Raw genomic sequence first — 23,105 nt, forward strand, 5'->3', positions numbered from 1 at the left:
CCAATCTGCGCCACCGCTGCTGCTGCTGTCACCACTGCCGCTGCCGCCCAGGGTTTCCTCCCTGCCCACAGCCCTTCATGGGAGGAGTGCATGTCCCATCGCCCACCCGCCCCACCCGACTCCACCCCAGAGCCAGTTGGACTCAGGGCCTCCTCCCTGCTCTTAACCTCCCCTTGGCTTAGTCATCTCATGAAACCTCACTTTCTATTCAGCATTAAAGCTCCTGACATGCCAGCAACCAGATGATCCTCCTTTTCTATTCCCGTTGTATATAGCCCTACCTTTGCTGCTCCTGCCCCCTTGTACAACCCCCCCCCTCCCATTTGCTACCCCCTCTCCCACCCTGGGAGCATCAGCTACCCACCCCATTCTATATGCTTCAAAAGTGTGACCATTCAAATAAACAGTATTTATTATTATTATTTATTAATAAAGGTTTCTTTCTTCAATGAGGATGGCTCAAGATTTTGATTGGGAAGGGTGCAAACAGGAAGGAGGATTTCCAAAATATAGGCTGCTCTAGGAGGGTCTATGGCAACTCACCACGGCCAACTCATCATGGCCAACTCATCACAGCCAATTTGCTGCAGCCAATTCACGGCACCAGCTCACCACAGGACAATTTGCCATGGCCAACTCACTGCGGGAATAACACTAATATCTTAAGAAATTGTGGAAAAGAATCATTAAAGGATGCCAAATGCGAAATGAAATGTCAATGACAAAAATTAAAATATTTTTTAAATTGTTTTAAATAATTAAATTTAATTGTCCTGCAGCAAGTTGTCCCATGGTGAGTTGGCCATGGCAAATTGACTGTGGCAAGTTGGCCATGGCAAGTTGGCTGCAGTGAGTTGTCCCATTCTGGGTCTAGAAGATGCGGATGTATGATAAAAATCCTAGACAAGAGAAAACCAGGGACAGAAGGCAAATCTTTTCTAGTAGGCAGTACAAGAAATCTTGCAGGGAACGAGTTCATGTGCCCAAATTAACATCCTGAAGAACATTTCTGGCTAACTTGTCAAGGCCACCCAATCGTCTTGCTGCATCCTTTTCCTTTCCCTTCAATTTAATTCAGATCATTGACTCAGCTTTGACCCAACTCGTTTTGCTAATTTTACTGCAACCCTCTTGGGCTGGACAGAGCGGAGAAGCAATGATTGGATGCTCCAAAGCATTGGATGTACTGTATGAGCTGTCTCTTTTAAAAAAATCCCACTTCTAAGCACTGTGGATAGACACCTTTTTTGCATCTTTCCCAACCTAATTAGGGCAGAAGACCAAGACCAGATACAGGAAACGGACCAGGAGAGAGATTGGGCCTCTAATTCTCTTGGATTGAGAAAATCCAATTTGCCTATTGGGGAAATGACCTTGCTTCCATTTGCTGAATAAGGAGAAGCATTCCCCCCATTAGGCTTGAACACTAGGACCAATGGTCTGGGAGCACACAGACATACAACACAACATCCCATGCTTCCTCTGTGTCTGCTACCCATCTCCAAGATAGGTGACAAAAAGGCGTTGGGCAACCCCAGGTCATTGCACTGCAAGTATCCTAAAGGAAGGGCAGTTCCATCAGAGATTCGTAATATTTTGTATCCCTTCATAGCATTGACTATGCATCAATCAGTTGGTTATATGTTGATTGAATTATATAGTTCCCATAAATAGTATTTATTTCCTTCTACATCTTAGACTCCTATCATTTCTGTCACCTCCACGTAAGTATCTGAAAGAATTGGGTTGTGAGGGGTGAGCTGGGCAGTAAGTTCAAGATGGCAACCACAATTGAAACCCTACTCTCTTTTGTGTGTGGTATGTCCTCACCCCTGCCCTGCAGTCACTGCTGACCTCCAGCTGTAAATCTGTCTTCAGATGGAAATCATCTCAGTCTGAATCAATTCCTATCACTCTGAAAGTGCTTGGAAGTTGCAAGTCGTGCAAAATGGGATTAGAAAACTGGTGCAAGTTACAAAGATCACATAATATCACCTTGCATGGAGACATTGCACTAGTGATCTGTTACTGGGCCCAATTTCAGGCGCTAACACTGATGGCTAAGAAATCCAATTCTTTTCTTGCCCATCTGTCCAGCTATGGAGATCTGTAGGACAGTGTTTTTCAACCACTGTTCCGCGGCACACTAGTGTGCCGCGAGATGTTGCCTGGTGTGCCGTGGGAAAAATTGAAAAGTAATTATAAAATACTTTCTTTGTGTTTATTTGATTCCTATTCAAGAGAATTACTTTATATATAGTCAATATAGGCACAGAGTTAAATTTTTTAACATTTTCTAATGGTGGAGTGCCTCGTGATTTTTTTCATGAAACAAGTGTGCCTTTGCCCAAAAAAGGTTGAAAAACACTGCTGTAGGAAAAGCCCTTTGGAAGGGACATTTTTAGTTGCCTTGAACGCTTATCAGAGTAGAAAGAGTGGGTGTAAAACAAATACTCAGATGGGGCCATAGATGTGGAGGATGAAAACTGTAGCAGGTTTCTGTACCAGCTCAGTACCCACAAGCTTCAGTCAGCATGATTAGTGGAGAGCTAAGTGAGAACTGTACTTTAAAAATAAATACTCAGAACCCAAGTAGATGGAGAAGGCTGCCATCCACGTCCACAGGACAGACCCAGTGGATTTGTACAAGAACTTCTCATCATAAATGCTGCCTCCATCAATTAATGAAGATGTGCCACTGGAGGGAGAGGACAGGAAACATTAGAGATAAAAACAGCGTCTTTGCTGCCTGAAATAAGGGCTACAGCTGAGCAACACGGGCGCCTTGGTGCATAAAGTTAAAAAGAGCAAAATCCCAAACCGAGAGAAAATGTCATGAGTCCATCCCTATGCCAGGGCCGACATTTTTCAAAATGTCAATTTCTTGCTCTCGTTGCATTCATGCCCATCTGACCAGCACCGCCGGCGTAAATGTCGCTGTATCAATTTCCTTTGCCTTGAGCCGTAGCCACATGTGGAGACAGGCCTGTGCAGCAAAGAACCAAGATCCCCATGTGTGCCGTGCTTGGCCAAACTCCCAGCTGCTAATAGCCTGCATGCCAGACTGCGAAGGAATAATTGCTGCTATCAATTCTCTTGCCAGCACTGCATCAGGAATTCAGAAAGGGGGTGTTGGTGGTTTTCCGCAAAGCAGGACGAGAGGGACTCCCCACATAACCAGATCAGACCAGACCAGGAGGAGAAGCAGGAGATTGCATGGCCCATTCTCTGGCCCTTCCATAAGAGTTTAAAGGCAACATCCCCTTCAAACTGAGCTCAACTCTATGGATCCGTCCCTGTAGTCTCCTCGGCAGCAGTCCAAAAATGGTTGACCGTGATCTTCTCCCAGGTGCTCACCCGTCTACGGGCAAAATGGGAAAATAAAAGTATGCCTATTACAGCAAATGGGGCAGAAGTTACTGCTGCCACACAGGTGCTGTAAAGGAGTGTTGGCGCTTCCCATGCAACCTCCTTCTCATTCAGATCAGACGCGGCTTCCTGTAAATCTCACTGCCTAACCTGCAGCAGAGCCAAGCACACAGCCAAAGCAAGCCACAACAAATCATTTCACCTGAGAGGTTTCTTCTGAAACAAATAATAATAATAATAATTTAATTTTTATATTCAGCTCTTGCCAAAGGCGCCAAGGGACCAGAACAAAAAAATTGTACAGCATTCTGGAAATGCAATGACTAGGTTAACTTTAATTCTGAAAGCTGCAGTGGCGCAAAAGGCTCACCGGCCCCTTTTTGCCCTGTGCCTCGGCAGCACAGCTGCTCAGTGTCAGTTACAGCTCGTGTTTTGCTCTGCGCACAGGCTCCCGTTTTCTTTACGTGGCCCTGCTTTTAATTTCAGCTAAATCAGGAAATTGGCCTCCACCACTTTCCGCAAGGGGAAGGGGGAAAAAAAAGAACTTTATTTAAAATTTTAAATTGCTCTTCTGCCCCCTCGGAGATAAGGGGCTGATCATTAAGCAAAACTTCGAACTCTACTGCACTCTATTTTCTGTAAACCCAAACTCTAAAAGTGCACAAAAATGCTGTTGGTATTTTTAGATTTTGTATGCTTTCCTAATAATCCTAGGGAAGGAAGCACAATTATTTTTTTGAGTCTCGGTGAAAAAGGATAAAATCAAAAGACAGACATTTTACTGCAACATTAGTAGTTGCGGCCACCGCAACAAATGCCATGGAAGCACAATGCAGTTATGAATACAAAATTGAATAAGAATTTAAAACTTAGCAAGTTTGCTTCCGCAGCAGCACAGTGGAAATCCAGCATTTGACCTTAATATTCAGGGAACCATAGGATTAATCCTGTTGAAGAAATAACAGGTCTCATAATGTACTACTTAGCCTTTACACATTTAGAATTGCATTCAGTACTAAGCTGCAAATTGCCATCACTATCCCTAAGAGCAAATCTCTATTGATTGCTGTAGTCCAGTATTACCAGAACCCAAGCAGATTCCATGGCAAAGAAAACTGCATTGTGCACCAACACCAGAGGACGTCATCCCCCCCCACACACACACACTCCCAACCTACTACTGTATACAGAGATGCATAGTGAAATGTCGAGGGGTGTCTCTGCCATCTTCCCCTTTCATTATTTACAGGCAACAGTGGAGCTGGGAAGTAGTTTCTAGGGGTTGAGAGGAAGCACAAGTTTAAGGCTCTCTGGGTCAACTATGCAGAAATACAGGATCGATGTTGGCTGGGGAATTCTGGAAGTTGAGGTCCACCCATCTTAAAGTTACTGAGGATGAGAAACACCGTTCTGCAGTATTGGTTATTTATTTTGAAAAAGTGAAATTTTCTTACATCCTCCTATTTCATTTGAATATAAAGCTCCCCGTTGATGAGAGCTAATGATTTTCCCTCTATGCTCATTAAAGGGATCCAACTGGAAGCAGATTTGACAATTGCCACCTGTTTCCATCTTAATGACACTGCTATTTGTAACTGTGCAGTGAACGGATGTTTATATTTTAAAAGCAAAGTCTGTAGGCTATGCTGACCATTAATAAATCTGTTTTGAGCATTATTTCCCTGCCAAGTACACAGGATCCGTGTACATCCAAATATATTTGGCTCTTGGATGTCAATTCTGTAAGACCACAGGACCACGTCCTATGCGAAGAAATGATAACTCTAACGAAAGCAACAAAAAGGCTTTATTAAAAGAATGTCACCTTGTGTACCTCTTAGAGCCTTAGTTTTTGATGGGTGAAGCTTCTATGTTATGGTCATGGGCCATGGTGTGGGTGTGGAGAAAGGGTGGCAGCGTTCTCTGGTAGCTTTGGGTTAGAGTACACAAAGATGAGTTTTCCCCACATGGAAGAATCAACGTTGCTCCCATCATTAGGGACTGGCTCCACCAGGAGCTCCAGGCGGCATGAGGAGACAGTTTGAGGGTTAGGCACTGCTAGCCGAGTCACGCGGTACAGGCAGGCGTGTGCTTCCCCAAGCAAAAGAAGAGGCGGTTCAGAGTCTCTGACACACGGACCGCTCCGATGATGCACACGGAAGCAGGTGGCCTTGCTGGAAGGATAAGTCCAGCTCAAAGTGAAACTGACAGAGAGAAGCTCAGCTGAAGGACGGTGCCAGTGGACATGGGAGGCATCCATGGGCAACAGGGAACTGGCTTCATTGGGAGTGGACAGGGAGGCAGCATCCAGCACCTATAAGAAAAAGCACACGGTAGTTATAAAAAAGAAGGAAATGGTCACCAAGCAATTGGATAGATTCATAGCAGAGGACTGGAAAGTAGTGAGGAAATGAAGGGATAAAGAGGGCCCTTAGGTAGCCTGGATCAAATAATCGCTGCCTCAAAGTGTCTCCTCAGAATAAGTGCTTGGAGGATCTGGCACGGTTTGTATTGATGGGGGGGCAATGAAGGGATTGTATTGATGGGGGTGGGGGGGCAATGAAAGGATTAAAGTCTCAAGAGCACTGGTGGCATTGACCAGCCTGAGCAAAGGTAAGATAGAATAACTTTGGTATGAACACCAAGAAGGAAGAAGTGTACTGGACAAAGCAGCCAGGATAGCGACTTTTCAGCCATTCTGATGAGAAGCAAAAAGCCTCCTGTGAAGCAACCACTGGTTTAAAGAACACGGGCCAGGCTGTAGAGTATCTCCCCGGCCATATTGGATAACTAAGTAGCTGACCCACCCACCCTGCTTTGAAAGCTGTTCATGGCAGTTCCCAATTGTTTTCCACCATTTCCTCACCCAGATCTTGCCCAGGCGGCATGTGAAGGGCATCTCCTTCTGTCCAGGTTGACGACGGGACACAGTGAGGGAGAGTTCATCCAGGAAGCAATTCTGAAGCTCCAATTCATAGCATCTAGCAAGAGAGTAATGGCAAAGTGAGACACACTGGCTGGCATGCTATTACTAAGTCCATCCTGACTGTCCACAATGCTTCTATGGCCAGGCACATAAGGCTAACCTTTGGATACTTCTTTCCATCATCCACATGTGTGGTGCTGAATGGGTAAAGATGACAACAGGATCATCTCTACAGGGGAGCATATGCTATAATGCCATAGAACTGTGGTGGCGAACCTATGGCACGGGTACCACAGGTGGCACACAGAGCCCTCTCTGTGGGCACAGGCACTGTCGCCCCAGTCCTAGGCCTTCAGCTGGCTTTTATAAAACCTTTTTGCTTTAGGCCTCCGCTGCCGTGTACAAAAAAAAAAGGTTCAATCAATCAATTTCAACTTCTTGCGGGGAAAAAAATGTCACAAAGTTGGAACTGATTGATTGAACTTTTTAGTCCCATCCAGTCTGCCGCTAACACTGTAGCCATGCCCACCCAATGGGCCCCGCCCACCTGGCAGCCGATGATACATAAGTGGGTTTTGGGTTGCAGTTTGGGCACTCGGTCTCTCAAAGGTTTGCCATAGAACAAGGGGAAAGCAGTGACAGTAGCGGTGCCACATCCGAAACAATTTCACTGGAGAAAATGAGTGGAGACAACATTCTACCATTTAGGATTCACTCACCGATTATGCCAGCCATGTTCCCCACGCTGCTCACATCCTCTGAGGAACCGGGCGAGGTCAGGAGGAGGTGTATGAAGCAGGGAGGGCGTATGTCGCGTTGGTTCTGCTGCGGAAGAAACATCCAAAAAAGAGCAGAGGAAAGAGAAGTGAGCCAGCAAACCTGGGAATGACATCTGCTAGGCCACTTCAAGGACACTGCAAGCATCCGTGCAAGGAGTCCTCAAGACAAAAAACCTTACCTGATAAAGTAGATGCTGCCCTGTCAGGGCGTGACCATGATTCTCGGGTGGTGAGCAATGGTGCCAGAGCCGTGGCTTGGAAATGGGACTCGTGTTTAAAAATCAAGACCACGAATAACCGCGAGGGTGCTGGCATCTGGAATGAGAATAGCCTGGTAACCCCCAAGCCCCAGACAGGGAGAGAGACAGACAGAGAATACACCATCACTGCCAACTCTGGGCCATGAGGCAGCACAGCACCATCTGAAAATGAAAAGGTCTTGAAGGCCCAGACCAATGAACTCTACCCCACCTGCCCACAGGGAAAGGATAACACAATGGGCTCTGGTGAGCAATGGAGGGAAGGGCCTTACAGTTGACCATACGATTTCTGAACCAGAGCGCTGAAATTTAAAAGGCCTCTATAACTACGAAGATGATTCTTCTATAGGTAGCTTGGCTCCAGGCCATCTAGGGCTTGATAGGTCCTAGCCAACACCTTGAATATGCTTTGTAACAACCACACCAAACTGTTGGTTCACCCTTGGACATTATGCTCTTTGAGACATAAGTCACTTTATTTTGCCTATATAGAACCCTTGTTTAGTTTCACCCAGTACTTTCTGAAGTTTTAATTAAAACATCCTCATTTTTTTAGTCCCTTAAAATATGCCCACCCCGATTTTTCACTGGACAGCTGCTCTTCATTCCCTTCTATATGTCTCTGTCACTGTCTCTCTCCCTTTCCCTCCACCAGGAGTTGAGTCTGTGTCCTCCCCCACCAGATTACAGGAGCTTTTTGGAAACTGCTGCTGTTGCTAAAGACCTGGGGGGAAATTGGAACTTTATTATATATGTTGATTGCAGCAAGATACTGTATATATGCAAAAAGGGAATGATACATCAATTCCCACTAATTAGGTATAAGTAAAAAAAATGGAGATTGTAATTCTATTTGTACTTTACTAAGTCGGAACATCTTATTTTTTATTTGTTTCTCCTTTACCCCACACTTCTTTCCTCCTCCCCATTTTCCTATTATCTTTATTTGTTTGTATTTTATATACGGTAAACTTAATAAAAATGTATTTGAAAAGATATGGAAACTGCTGCTGTTGCTGCTGTGTTTTACGAGGGTGTTAATCTACTCCTGGCCAGATCAAACGCAACTATGCCAATTTCTCCACTCCCCATATAATCAAATCAGAGTTTACATTCATGTTTATTTTTTCTTGTTTTCATTTTTCATGTCAGCCCCACCTTCTATGATCAAATCTATCCTGGGATCCCCACAGAATGAGAACTAATCCAACTTTATCCTCTCTTCAGAGCAAGAACAGACTCTCAGCCTGAGGCATCCTGGGCCAAAAAGTGCTTTGAGGGAGAAAGGGAATGAGACATTTTCCACAGAGAAACACTCCAAATTCTCTGTTCAGCAGCCAGAAAGGAGACACTCCACAGAACACACCCCGGTCTTGTAAACCCAAGACAACACAAGAGACTCTTTCTCAACAGGTGGCCTGTAGGCTTGGCTAGGACCATGCATACAGCCAACTCAAGGGATTAAGGGCAGCCCAGACAACATCGCAAAAGAATGTTTCTCAATGGATTCTAAAAATGCATGAGCAAAACAATGAGAAAATAATCTCTCTCGGGGTTGCTCCGTTTGTTCTTTGTGATCAAGGGCACTTCAAAATTTGACAGGTGAAGAGAAATCGACACAAACATCTAACATTCTAGGGTTTGTTTTAACTGGGATGCACACTAGCTCAGAACCAAAATAATATCTGAGATCCTAAGAGAGAGACGCTTTTTGATTGCTTGATAAAAGAGAGAATGGGCATTTTGTGACTAAGCAGGCAAAGCACCACTGGTATATGTTTTTCCTTTGCTTTCCTCGAAGGCCTGGAGAAATGTCTGCTCCAATGTTGTCTTTGTGCCTTCATACCTTTCTGGGAATACAGTCAATTAGGAAAGTGGCTTCCTCTCCTCCCTTCCAAACAACTGGTCCCATCACTTCCCCTCCCCCTGCTGCCACCTTAGTTCTGATTACCAGATTGCTGATGGAGAGCCAGAGCTGCAGCATACTGTACTTGAGGCAGCTCCACCAGTCAAAGGGGAGCCCAGCTCTTCCATGATTGCCCGCTTCTTCCTTAAGCCTCAAAAAGGGTGAAAAATATAAATTCTTCACCTTTTCTAGTTGTGGGAATACAGGTAGACCTCGACTTACAACCTTTCACTCAGTGACCAGCTGAAGTTACATGGCCCTGAAAAGGTGATTTATAACCATTTTTCACACAATCACTGCAGCATTCCCCCATGGTCGCGTGATCAAAAATTCAGGCGCGCGGCAACCGGCATATATTTATGACGTTTCCACCTTCCCGCAGTCAGGTGATCACCATTTCTAACCTTCCAGCCACCTTTCAACAAGCCAAGTCAATGGGGGAAGTCAGCTTTGCTTAGTTGACTGCGTGATTCACTGAGCAACTGCAGTGATTTGCTTAACTGTGGGGAAAAGGTCATAAAATGGAGCAAAACTCAACAACTCTTGCTTAGTAATGAACATTTGGGGCTCAGTTGTGATTGTAAGCCGAGAAGCACCCTCTCCTGCCTGCGTAAGGTTCCTTTTGCTCTCAAAGAAACGGTGGGATCAGCAGCTCTAAGAAAGGCAGGCAGTCCTGCCCTCGACTGCCCTGGCATAGAATTTATCTTTGAGCAGTCATCGATCACGTTCGCCAACTTGAAGCAGACTTGGCTAGTTGGAAACAAAGAGAAGCACAAAGACTTACATTGGGGAGCACAACTCCCTTCTTCTGTACTCTGAAGTAGGTGTGTGCACATAAGCAGTGACATGATAGAACACTGACAGGATAGCTAAACATTTTGATGACCTACGAGAGGTAACATTCTAAGGGATATACATCAAAAGCTGCTTCAAAAAAGAAGCCATTTATAGTCAGGAGCCCCCTTGGTGATCATACTCAGCCTACATGGTTCGTTGCATTGCTGTCCTGAAAATGCTATACTTTGGGGAAAGGACAAGGTGTCTCTGGTGGATTCTGCTTAGCTAGCATCCTTGAGGTCACCCTCTCCATCTCCAGTCTCTTAAGACTCAAAAGGCGGCGGCCAAAGTAAGGAGTCTTATTTAATGGTGTAGGCTCACCCTGCATACTTAGGCTTCAAATAGCACCTAGAGGAGATGCCTTTGAGTTTCCAGAGGAAATGATAGCAGACCTTTGGGGTCCTTGAGGGAAGGAGCACAGACAACAGGTGGGCACCTGGTCTTCCTCACAGGTGTTCGACAACATAAAGCCTTCTGGAATCACTGGTCACAATTTAATGCAGAAACTCTGTGTTGGAAATGTTTCATTTTTAGAGCCCAGAAAGAGGATGGCAGGCAAGGAGATGCTTGCCCTTGAACTTCCCTTTCTTCAGTAAGGGCTGTGCAGAGGGCATCTCTTCCGCAAGCCACAAGCATAACTATTGGCTGATTGGTTGCAGAAAATTGGTTTTTCATCCACCTTGGCCCTCAGCTGACAAGAGACCTGCGTTTTTGAGTGGATCTCCCTATGCAGATCTCACCACTCCACACTTGCATTGTTGAGATGGGATGACTCTTTTGTAGAGCTGCATCCCTGAGCTAAGGGGATCTTGTAGGAGGAAAGAGTGCCCAGAAAGAGAGAGAAGGACTTCTGAGACTGATCTTGTAATTCCAATTGGAGAGTATCAGGTCTGAGAAAAGTATAAATGCTACCTGGGATTTTGCCTCCCGTCAGCACTCACCTGGCTGTGATGTGATCAGCCGTGGGTGGGATGGCCCCCTCCAGCAACAAGGAGCTGCCTCCACACCAGGCTTCCTGCAGGCAGCACCGGGTCCGCACCCAGCCCCTGTCAGTCATTCTGTGGTTGCCATATATTGGCTGGATCTCTTGAGCACTTAGGTTGTACCATGGCTCTGTCCTTGTCTCCTGAACAAAGAAAAGAGCCACTGCAGGCTGAATTGGGACAGCTCGACTTACAAAGCGTGTTGCCCACAGTAAAGATTGCTCTTGCACATATAAGGGCCATTTGCATTGGGAACCCCCAAACATTTTAATAGCTTGACTTTCGGTCCACGTGCCCTCCTTTCCTGCCCCAAAGCAGCACACTTTCAACACCAGACATACGCTTTCATTTTCTCATAAATAAGCCTCTTCTTTCCAAAAATAATGAAAATACAGAGGTTCTCTCCAGAGAAGCAAGCAATGACACCCATCATTCTCAAAGGGAGGGGGGAATGGCTATTCTAAAGGCTGTCTCATTTTCTATTATAAGAGACAGAAAGGCTGAAATCCTAGAGCAACTCACGGAGCTCAAGGAAAGCTTTGGGAAAGCAAGTCTGCAAGGGAGAGTCCTAGAAAAAGATTCAAGAGCAATAACTAGTCACAGGACTCCTTTGCAGAAAGTCTCCTACAATCTTCTGTGGCATTTGGAAGACAGCGATGGCCTTAATCACTGTATGAGACTACTAACTCGCCAGGCGATCATGAAAGGTTAGCTCTGGCCCTGGAGAGCATTAAGTCATAAGGAGAAGGACTGGCATTGCCCACTCATTCCCAGCTCCATTCATCCTCCACCAAAGTGTCCCTCTTCCACGTGCTCCTACCTGTCCATGACTGAAGTGCCGATTACCCATACCCAGATTGAAGCTGGTGCAAAAGGGGAGGGAGACAATGTGGTGAACAGATAGTAGTTGTGACAGCAGGGCCCAGAATCTACAAAGAGGAAGGAGGGTGTCACAGGGACAGTCTTTGCATAGCCTCACAAGCCCAGAATCCACCACATCGAGAACCCAAGAAGAGAGAAATGACTACATCTCCATCAGCCTGAAAGTTTTCTTCTCTTAGGCCTGCACAGCCCAGAGCCCCAAAGAGGTGATCTGCTCAGTGTGTGTGTGTGTGTGTGTGTGTGTGTGTGTGTGTCTGTGTGTGTGTTCCTGAGGTCCATCCCTAGAAGAAAGTCTTTCCCCACATAGGCCTTACTTATCCTCATTGTTCAGGAAGTCTCTTGGGCCCAGGTGCTCATATACCCAGCCAGGTGCGAAGAGGGCTACCGAAAGACCCTGCTCTCGAATCATCTGCAGTGACTGAAGAAACACAAAGAACACAAGAATCACCATTTTTCTACTGTGGGGATTTAGAGCACGGCTGGTTCGGGGCTGCCTTCCCCCCTTGGACAAATATTTTGGCAGCTGTCCTAACAGGGTCATTTATGCCAAACACGACAGGCTTTTGCTTCTTGGTGGCCCTCAGAGAGAACCAGAATGAATACTGCAGAGTGATCTATTGCGCCTGGCATGGCCAGTGCCTGCAAGGCAGATTCCTGTTGTTCAGGGTGCCCGCCAGCCTACCTTCTTGGTATCAAAGCCGCTGCTCACAACATCACCTCGTCCAAACACATCAACCCCCACATAGACCTCAGTCTGCCGACTACTGGCTGCCTCTCTAGTTTGCAGCAGATGTTCCTCTTTCCAGTTGTAATTGGTAAAGAAGCCATCACAAACATCAAAATAAACTCTGCAAATGCACAAGCAAGAGAGGCAAATTAGAGACAGTCTTGCCAACTAAGGCATAGAGCCATTTAGGGGTCTCCAGGAAAAAAAAAAACCCCATGTTTTTTCATTTATTATGCCCAGAAAGCTCCAGCTCAATTTTCTCCATCCTGAAGCTTTCCAGATTTTTTTAAAATCCCATTTATATCCCGCCCTTCTCCAAAGACTCAGGGCGGCTTACAATCTAAGAAGCACAAATCAATGTGCTTAGCAGTAGCCTTCATTCTATGTATATGCCTGCTTATTAGGGCTTTCGACCCCCCCCCCAAGCAGCATTATTACAAAGTCAGCTTATTGCCCCCAACAATCTGGGTCTACAAATCCAGCTTGAATAGCCACTTTCTATGATTTCCAATACAAACCAATCTAGACAGCATCAGACTGGGATATATTTTCCACCTTCATGATTTTTGAAGCCCAAACCTGCGAATTTCTCTACTGAAGCAATGATGGCCAAGCCTCCGCCCCCCCAAAAAACAAAAACCCCACTGGCTAATTCCATGGTGCTTTGTTCATTCCCAAATAAATATGAGTGCCCCTTTCACACACACCCACTCCCCCTCCCCCCCTAGGATTTGGGAGGGCAGACCATCATGCATTAAGCCCCAATGATTAGAACAAGTCCCCTATGACTTTCACCAGATTTTTGAGTCCTTACTAAGCACAGGACTTAATTTATAGGGCTTGCAACACTTAGGGTTTGCACTGACAGTCATATTTTGGTCTTCTTTTAAGGAACAAATTTAATCTACAGCTCCATTTTCAGAACAACCTTTCCAACTTGTTTGGTTAGATTGAAGGTAGATATTTGTCCAAAGCAGTTTCATGTTAACAGTCCACTTACTGACTCTTATAAGTGCCACCACATTCCATGTGGTGCAATTATTGACTTTACGACTATGTCACCACCACTGCGTGACCAATATTTCAAGAAGATGCTATATGAGGATGGAAGTTCAGTAGGGCTGCACAAAGTACTTTTAACTTGGATGCCCTGCTCACCTTCCTCTTCTCGGCTTTTGGAGGGAAAAAGAGAGAGAGAGATCTGAAAGGAAGTTAATACAGGACTCACTTGTTTTGTTCGTTGAGCTCGTTCTGCCACTTAAGCTCTCCATTCTTCAGGACACTGTCATACCACAACACTTGTCCTCCAGGTACCAGTCTGTGCACCTCGGCTGTCAGTTGTTGTAAGAAATGGGGCATCTTCTGAGCTGCCGCAACCTGCCAGGAAAGTTAAAACACAGTCACTTTGCTTTGCAAACATCAAGCAATCATATCCTGCAGTTTTCAAACTGTGGATTGCAACAGAAACCCATTACCTTCCTACAGAAAATTATGCCCATCGTTTGTAGGAGTTTTTCTTAAACTTTTAAAGTCCATGGAATATCAGACAACCTATACAATTTTAATGGGGAACATTTATGACTGTTTGTAAAAAAAAGGGAGTATTGAAATAAAGCCTGGTTTATGACCTTGCATCCAACAACTTTATTTCATCAATACATGGCAAGAGATTTATTCAAGTCTTAAAAATGACAGAACGTTCAGTCTACTTTAATATTTCTTTTTAATTATAGCGAGTGCTGAAAATCAGTTTTAAAAATATCTTTGGGAAGATGGAACTACCCTCCAAGTGTCTTCTAGTAATGAATATTCAGATTTCTGTGTGACTGAAAGATATCTGCCCCCTTCTCTTTATTTAAAGTAGGGAAGGGATAAGGCCAAGGAAATAGAATGGATCCTAAATTTATATATTTATAATTGGATGTGAATGCTGGAATCAAATTTTCAAATTGTTTGGAGAATATTAATGTATTGCGGAAAATAGTTTAAGAAGCAGTGCTACACAGAATACATGAATATGTAAAATGCACATTCCATTCACCATGGAGGTTGTTTTGATCCAAACCAACTCCATTAAAGGAAAAGATTTGAGGAAAAGACTTCTCATGAATGAGGCAAAAGGAATTCTGCTGGCTTGCATAAGGAGGTGTCTATGGTCAGTAGACTTTAAAAAAAAATTAATGAAAATTGAATGGAATAATTGTCAACATGCCTGAAAAAAGGCAAATAATACCCCTAAAGCAGGGGTGTCAAACGGCCGGCCCATAGGCCGGTTTCATCATACCAAAGCCACACCCACCCCATTGTCAGTAATATAAAAAGAGTCACGATACATCGTGACATGTCACATGACATGGTGAGTTTGACACCCGTGCCCCAAAGCAAGCTGGAGAGGTGTCCTCATTACGTGTGGGGAAAAATATATCTCAGTTTTAAAGAAGCACCTCTAGAGATTTGATCTAAATGAGGAATGCATAGCTCCTCACAATCACCACACACAGGACATGTTTGTTTGGTATCTTTAAAACACTTTTAAAATTTGCCACCAAAATGACATTTTTAATTACACAGGATGAGAAAATTCTTGAATTTATGGGGAGTAAACATAATAATCAAATGTAATTATACTGACATTTAATTAAATCTCAACATAATCAAACCCAAGTTTTGGACTTGGCCCCTTCATATTCTTTGTTCTGACTATCTTTAATTTTGAGAAAAAGAATATCATTGGCCAAATATGCTCCCTTCTAAATATGGATCCTCTAATTTAAATTCAGAAACTTCTCTTGTGATTTTATCAAAACTTTGCTTCAGCAAAGCAGCAAATAATGAAGCAGCATCTCGCCTGTCGATACACTGTTCCCTTTCTGGGATGCCTTGTTGTCCTCAATATTGCTCCACTTGTATCAGTTTTGCTTTCTGTTAGGATGTCTTTCCCTCGGGAACACCTAATCGCCCCTCTCCAAGATTCAGTGACACCCCCCCCCCCAACCTTGCTGGCCTTCAATTAGGCTTCAAAGACTGGCTTCTCCCCAGACAACCCACTGGGTCAAGCCAGTGGATGAGCCCATCTGAAATGGTTTTGAGCTGAATAATTGTGAACTGGCCTCAACTCTATCAGGTCTTTTTGTTTTTTTGGTTGTTACTGCAAGTTGGAGGACAAATTGGTTGCTCCCCTTTCTCTCTTGCAGACATCAGGATCTTTAAAGAATCACGGCTGGAACTGACAAAAGAATGTACCTACTCTAGGCAAAACGTATCTATGGTTGCTTAATACGCACATTACGCCCATAGGAATGCAGATCCTACCAGTTTCAGGAACAGCTGCGAAGCTCCATCCTGGCTTAGGCCTAGCATAGATCCAGGTGTACAGGGAGAGGACAAGCAGGAACCAGCTCTGACTTACATGCAGAGAGTTCTCTATGTTGATCAACCAGCCATCAAAACGATAAAATTCTGCGATCGCAGCCAGCTGCTTAGCCACTGCAAGGTAGGCATCCTCCTCGCCGGCCAGAAACGATTCGCAGATCTTCTCCCCCTCTATCCACTCTGTGATGAATGTCCCTGCAAGCAGGAGAGGCAACACAGGAGACACTGACTCTCTTAGCTTTCGCCTGCTTCAAAACCTCTCTGGCCAGACCAGTAGGAAGTTAGCACTGATCCTAAAGAAGGAACATCAATCAAAGAGGTTAAAGAAGAAAATAACAGAACCAGATCCAGTGTTTTGCTTGCCACCGGGGGCCAATTAAATGCTTCTGGGAAATCCACAGAACATAAAACTGACACCAAGCGAGATGTCAGAAAAGTCAGAAATAGTCTTGGCCATTAAGCAAAGCCCCAAAAGAGGGATGCTATCGGAGGCATGTGAAGGAGCCATACCACAATTCCTGGGATTGCAAACTATTCCCTATGGAGAGTAATCCAATTTGCCTCTATTATTTTTTAAAATTGCATAAATAATAATTATAGATACAAAATGAGAACTTTTTTCCCCTGGGAGTTCGAGGTGGGTTAGCTAGTTACCTCTTCTCATTTTATCCCAATAACTCTCAGGTTGGGTTGAGAGAATAACAGGTCTTGAGACACCCGGTGAGTTTCTGTGGCTGAAGATGGGCTTGAATTCAGGACTAACCAGACCTAACCCAGGACTTTGACCAGGGCCAATGACAGTTCCTATGCTTTGCAGGAACTTCCAGAAAGAGGAAAGAGTAATAGGAATACAATCATCCAGCAACAGCTAACAGCACAATGCCAAGTACGCAATGAATGGCAGGAGAGCGATTCTACTGTTCCAGAATAGAGCCCTCCATCTCAGAAGGAAGGACAGGGAAGGATTCCAGAACATGAGCACTTCCTTATTGCATGTGCTAAATATTTCATTTTCAGAGAAGGGCTCCACTCAGGCCACTCACCATCTCTTAAACCTACCTAGCATGAGGACGCCGTTGCGGTGAGCAGCGTTAGTCCACACCACTGGAGGGATGGTGACCAAGTGATGACTGAAGTAAACAAAAATGTCAATGTAGCACCAGTGGTAAAACAAATAAGGGTCACGTACCTTTGCACCTTGGATGAACCTGCAGAGGCATTGGGGGTGGGGAAGGGGGAAACAGAGAGAGAAAAACTTAGCAAAAGTCCAAACTTACTCTGAGTACTTTATCAGTCTGTTCAGGCTACTCAAAACAGCCAAAGCTGTTTTATCATTTATTTTACTCCACCTGAAGCAAGGGGGAGGGCTAGTTCTCATGCTCCCTTAGGAGATTTTAGATTAACAACTGGATTTCCCCTGATAATTGCAGAAGCCAAATTTAATTCCCTGTTCCCTTTTAATGCAAGCATTCCAAAGCCAATTTCAAGGAGTACAGGAAGCCAATAAAACAGGAGATTGTTTTGAATGACACATAATACAGCTAACGAAACTGCTTGGGGACCAGATCCCTTGAGTGGAACACATGCCAGAAAGCAGACTGGGGAGGGGAAGGGAGGGAGGGAGGGCAAAACTCTTGAATCATTTTAGCATCTCACTGTACCTTTCACCATAGATCACTCCAGACTGGAGAACCCCCACAAATACCTCTTCAAAGTTACAGCCTGGTGGGGTGAGTGTTTCGCAGATTTATTTATTTTTTAATACAAAACCTACTTACTATTTACCTCAGCCATCCCCCCAATTGCCTTGCAGATGTATGGACCTCAGCACCTGGAATTCCTAGGCCAACATGACATACCTGAACATTCTTGGAATTGAAATTGAGGATGTGCATAGGAAGATGTCAGGTTGGGAAAGACTAACTGACATCACCACTAGTTTGGTCACACATAGTTTGGTTTTAAAAATGTCATCTGGGAAGGCTTTATTCAAACCTCTACCTGAACACCCCTTCTGCACATTCCATTTTCCATATGAAAGTATTATATTCTGTGGGACCATTGTATCAATTATAAGACTATAATGTTATAAGGCTATATGAAATGTTTTGATGAATCTTGGTTTGAATGCTTCATCTGGCCACCCCAACTAACCAGGAATCCCTGGCAGGTGACATATAGGAGGTATGGAATGGTCCCTGCAACTTTAGCAGAGAATCAGTTACAAAGCCTGCTTCATTCTCCACCTGTCTTCAAGATAGCCTCCCCTCATGTCATGGCAGACCAGTGTACGGGGCCGGGGGCTGTCAAGAGGGGGCTGGCGTTTCGCCAACGGTTCAGTAGACACATTGAAAGCATCGTCCTTGGTGGGTTTCCAAGCAAGCAGCTCTTCCAATCCAGAGAGGTAGAAGCTGATTGGTTCAGTGGTTTGCCTGTCATATTGCCTGGCTGGAAAGAGAAGTTCAGAGGTTATGGCTTCAGGCAGAGAAGTATTCTGGTTCCCTGGGAATGAGGATGCAAGCCACCCAATAGCAAATCATACCAGGGAGTGGATCAGGAGCAAAATTGACCACTCTATGGAGAACAGAAGATCTTTGGCTTTCCACATCCTGTTGCAAACTGAAAAAAGGGGGAAACATCAGAAGGATCATAGAAATATAGAACTGGAAATAATCTCAGAGGAATTCTTCTTAATACCTAATCTGAATTTACTTCCATGAAGTTTCAACACATTGATTCTGATCCTGCCCTCTAGGCCAGGGGTAGGCAACCTCGGCTCCTTTATGACTCATGGGCTTCAACTCCCAGCTATGCTGACTCCGGAATTCTGGGAGTTGAAGTCCACGAGTCATAAAAGAGCCGAGGTTGCCTACCCCTGCTCTAGCCCAACAGCAAATAGGGCATCTTCCTCCTTTCTATGACAATTTTTGATTATCTGAAGACTTGTCATGATGCTCTTTGTCTTTGCTTCTGTGGACTCCTTCAATCAGCATTCATAAGACTTTGTTTCCAGTTTCCTCTCTAATTTGGCAATTCTCCTCTAAAATTGGTCCAATTCCTCTATGCGTTTTTTGGATTGTGGTACCCAAAACTAGACACATTTCAAATTGGGCCTAAGGCAGAGTAGAGATTACTTCTTGAGAATTGGATGCTCTGTTCCCATTAATACATCCCAAAAGAGCAATTTGTCTTTCTAAAAGTTCCCTTCCTCGCCCCACAAATATTCCTCATACTGTGGGAAGACAACTTTATTACATAAATGGCCATATTTATTCACTACATTCAATACATTGCGTCCAGACACATGCAATAATATGTGCCTGGGTGCAAACAAAATAGTACAGAATCATTAAACAGAAAAACATGCGAAAACTCCCTTACTAGTTAAAAAACTATTTCTCTCAATACAGAGATATAGAGATAGCCTGTATGAACAAATATTTGATTGTCACTGAGAAGACACCAAAACAGGCAACTTTCTTGGTGGAGAACTTGATGAACAAAGTATTTCCAGTAAAATGCTATTAAAAACACCAAGTGTCTGCTTAACACCCAGTGATATTCTTATCTGAAGGATTTAAATGAATAGGAACGTATTTTCTTCGGAGATTTAGATTCTGAAAACACTGCAACAGAATTTGGCCTACTAGAGAGACCAATGATAAACCGAGTTCAGTTCTATAGCAATGTGACCCTGTTGTAAGCAAAGATTTTGCCAATAAACTCAGGGCCTTATTTGCGCCTCCAATCTCTAATCAGGGTCACGTCCCTGCTTGCACATAGCCGTGGCACAATCATTCTTGGCTAGAGGAATGAAGAAAACATCATGAACCTGTCCACAAGGTCACCAGGATTCAAGTTCAACCTGAAGAAGACTATGCCACTTTAAAAATATCAACAAGCTGAACTATGATCATAATTACATAGCTTGCTGTATAAACCCATCAAGCAATCTACAAAGTAGCATCAGCAAAAACAATTAGTATATTTTTGCCAGAAAGCAACAAGGGTGTGGTAGCTTTGTGGTCACCATTTCAAACTCAACTGGATGAAGACTTTAGTTTTTTTTTTTATGGAAATAACAAGTGGGAGGAAAGAGTACCATTCATTAGCACTCAATCAGATTGGCACAATATCACTTATATTGTAGATGTGTGGCCTTTTCTGCTTTGGTGTAAGGCTGAAATAGCGTAACAGCAAAATGATAGGAAGGAGAGAAATTCTAAAGAAAAGTAATCTCTCCCATGAAATGAGTCCATACCTTATCTTGGTTCTGATTCTTCCATACTTTATTAAACTGGTGTTATAACAGTTATTTAAATAATATAAGTGAATATTAATACAAATATTAAATTATATGTAAAAATATTAAATCACGTACTGATAAAGAATACTTGTAGCTCAGTGTTGAAATGAGGTGTCCTTGGTGCTTTCTGAGCTTGGTTGTTTTCTTGCAGACATTTTATTTTATTTATTTATTTTATTTTATTACATTTATATACCGCCCTTTCCTGAAGGACTCAGGGCGGTTTACAGGGTAATTAAAACCAAAATACAAAAGTTAAAAACAAGTTTAAAAAAAATTAAATTGTCCCTGTATAAGTAAAACCCCAAATTAAAATAAGATTAATCCTCAGCCTGGGCCAGAGAGCTCGAAGAGCCAGGTCTTCAGGTCCCGGCGGAATGAACGGAGGTCAGGGGCAGTCCTCAACTCCACTGGCAGCTGGTTCCAAAGGGCAGGCGCCCCCACTGAGAAGGCCCTATCCCTGGGTGTCGTCCGCCGGCAATCTCTTACCAGTGGCACCCTGAGAAGACCCTCCCTGTGGGAGTGCACTGGACGAAGGGAACCTGATGCCGGCAGCAGGTGTTCCCTCAGATATCCCGGACCCAAGCCATGTAGGGCTTTATAGGTCATCACCAGCACCTTCCTAGTTTGGATAATGAAACATCTGTAAGAAACAACCAAGCTCAGAGAGTACCATGGACCCCTCATTAAATTTTATATCAAAAATATAAATGAAGATAATTATTAGAATGAATAAATTTACTAAACTTGTGTTATATTATTAACAGGAGGTACCCAGAGATGACAGATTCTAAGACCAGACTTTTCCCCCTTTCAGCTGTGATGCTGCCCAGGTTAACTAGGTGAAGAAGTCAAAACATCAAGGAAGGCAGGGCTTTAATTGTGCAATTCTGACACCACATTGATTTTCTTTTCTTTTTTTTAACTTTTCCCTGCAGATGCCCCTGATGCCATGATTGATACTTTGCTTTGCAGCTGGTAATGTGCTAAAGAAGGAGGGCAGCAGAACTAAACCAATCACTTTGTGGATGCCATAACAGAGTCAGGATAAGAATCAAGAGTAGGAACAGAAGATTTCAGGTCAAAGCTGGTTTCGGCTGACTCAGAATGCTTTAATTTTGTAGTAGGCAAGTCCTACTTCATAATCCCAGGTGTCTGCAATTCCACTATTTCTGGAATGCAATTCCACTTGTTTCCAATGTTGAGATGCTAAGATTATAATCTCTGCACAATTTCCTGCAAAGATGTCCCGCAGGAGTTCATGTAGATCTCGCTTTCATCTGTATAAATAATGGTGATACAGGTAGTCCTTGACTTATGATCACAATTGGGACCAGAATTTCTGTTGCTAAGCCGCACAGTGAGTTGTGCCTGATTTTATTACCTTTTTTTTTGACAGGGTGTTAAGTGAATCACTGCAGTTGTTAAATAAATCATGTGGCTGTTAGAGAATCCAGTTTCCTCCACTGATTTTGCTTGTCAGAAGCTGGCTAGGAAGGTCACAAATGGTGATCACATGAACCTGGGATGCAGTAACGGTTATAAATACATTGCCAAATTTTGATCAGGTGACCATAGAGATACTATGATGGTTGTTAAGTGTGAGGGTTGGTCATGAGTACTTCAAATGGTTGCTGAACAAATGTTTGTAAGTTGAGGACTACCTGTATGGACAAATCCTGCTGATTAAGGATATGTAGACTTACTGGTTAAGCCATCCTAGATGTGTGAGGCCCTCAGTCTAGATGGGAAAATGAAGGGGCTGGATGCAACACATCAGGAGGTCACCAAGTGAGGGGAAGCAGAGTTATGCCAAGGGACCTGCTCATTCACAGTTCCCATCAAAGCTTAACCTGGAAATTCAGGATTCCCAAGTGACAGGACTCTGCTTCCAGATATGGGAAATAACATAAACCAAGAGATGCAGAGTTGAGAGAAACTTCTAACCCATCTCTGAAGACTCCAGGAAGTCTTCAGGCTTGCTTTCAGCTCTGCCTCCGAGAACCCATTTTCCAGCCCAAAGTTGGAAGGGCTAAAAAGGGAACTTCCAATTAAGCCAGTGAAGCTCGCCAAGCAAGCCACCTACTTTTTTGGGGGGTGGGGGTGGAGAGAGAAATGCCACGAGGGAGCGTGCAAAATCCACTAAAAATTCCTCCTTGGAATCTTGGGCAGCACCACATTACCATTTCCCACTGCTAAGCCAATTCGATCTACAGTATTCGTGCAATCCAGCCGCGGTATACCCTCTGAGCGTGTGCAGAATGTCCTTCAGAGCAACAACCATCATTCCGGCGACACGCTTCCAATCAGCACTCGCTTCAGGCTGCCCCGTTATATGCCCCCAACCGCACCCCCGCCCGGCTCCCATTCCTTCCTTACCTCAGCCCGGGCCTGAAGCGCCCCTTGGTGGAAGTCTGGTCCTCTTCCAGCCCGCGCCCGCTCTCTTCCTGGGCGCGCTTGGCTCCTCTCTTCCTCCCGTCCAGGTCAGCGCCTTCCATTGCTGCCTCTGTCTCTCACGGCTTTCTCCTCCTCCTCCTCCTCCTCCTCCTTGTCACATGGAGCCACCTCCAATCCCCAGCCAATCCTCGCAGCCGTTCGACGTCTTTGCCGCGAAAGCAGCAGTAGCAGCTCCGGGGCTGTCCAGTTAACCAGAGCGAGCCGGCAAGCTACGCGGTCGCTATAGTCCAGAGCAGGGGTAGGCAACCTCGGCTCTTTTATGACTCATGGACTTCAACTCCCAGAATTCCTGAGCCAGCGT

At 44.4% G+C, this 23,105-nt stretch overlaps 1 protein-coding gene across 5 annotated transcripts; it reads right to left on the reverse strand.

The window, feature by feature from the left end:
• Window positions 1-4,117: 4,117 nt before the first annotated feature.
• Window positions 4,118-22,865, reverse strand: ENGASE (endo-beta-N-acetylglucosaminidase). Of its 5 annotated transcripts, none has more exons than XR_014025112.1 (15): window positions 22,727-22,865; window positions 18,584-18,660; window positions 18,288-18,489; window positions 17,101-17,249; window positions 16,079-16,236; window positions 13,898-14,046; window positions 12,625-12,790; window positions 12,257-12,360; window positions 11,881-11,989; window positions 11,019-11,203; window positions 7,254-7,405; window positions 7,015-7,120; window positions 6,236-6,350; window positions 5,195-5,683; window positions 4,118-4,316 (listed from the first exon to the last, which is right to left on the reverse strand). XR_014025112.1 is itself a non-coding variant. In XM_081317657.1 (15 exons), the coding sequence occupies exons 1-14, from the start codon at window positions 22,843-22,845 to the stop codon at window positions 5,249-5,251; spliced, it is 2,226 nt and encodes a 741-aa protein (XP_081173783.1). In that variant the 5' UTR covers window positions 22,846-22,865; the 3' UTR covers window positions 4,118-4,316; window positions 5,204-5,248. The 5 variants fall into 5 exon arrangements, 4 of the variants coding, with proteins under 4 accessions (XP_081173783.1, XP_081173784.1, XP_081173782.1 ...); XM_081317657.1 differs by having other exon boundaries at window positions 5,204-5,683; XM_081317658.1 differs by lacking the exon at window positions 4,118-4,316 and adding an exon at window positions 4,626-4,644 and having other exon boundaries at window positions 5,204-5,683.
• Between the last annotated feature and the right edge of the window lie 240 nt (window positions 22,866-23,105).

The sequence above is a fragment of the Vipera berus genome, assembly GCF_964194415.1.
Source record: "Vipera berus genome assembly, chromosome: 2".
In the NCBI taxonomy this organism is placed as follows: domain Eukaryota; kingdom Metazoa; phylum Chordata; class Lepidosauria; order Squamata; family Viperidae; genus Vipera; species Vipera berus.

Bases quoted from the DNA above. Each gene is read 5' to 3' on its own strand.
- ENGASE (XM_081317657.1), bottom strand. From the start codon at position 22,845: ATGGAAGGCGCTGACCTGGACGGGAGGAAGAGAGGAGCCAAGCGCGCC. The intron at 12,791-13,897 runs GTGAGTCCTGTA...GTGCATTTGCAG, and splicing joins GAGCTCAACGAACAAAACAA to AGTTTATTTTGATGTTTGTG. The intron at 11,990-12,256 runs GTAAGGCCTATG...TCCTCTTTGTAG, and splicing joins TTCCTGAACAATGAGGATAA to ATTCTGGGCCCTGCTGTCAC.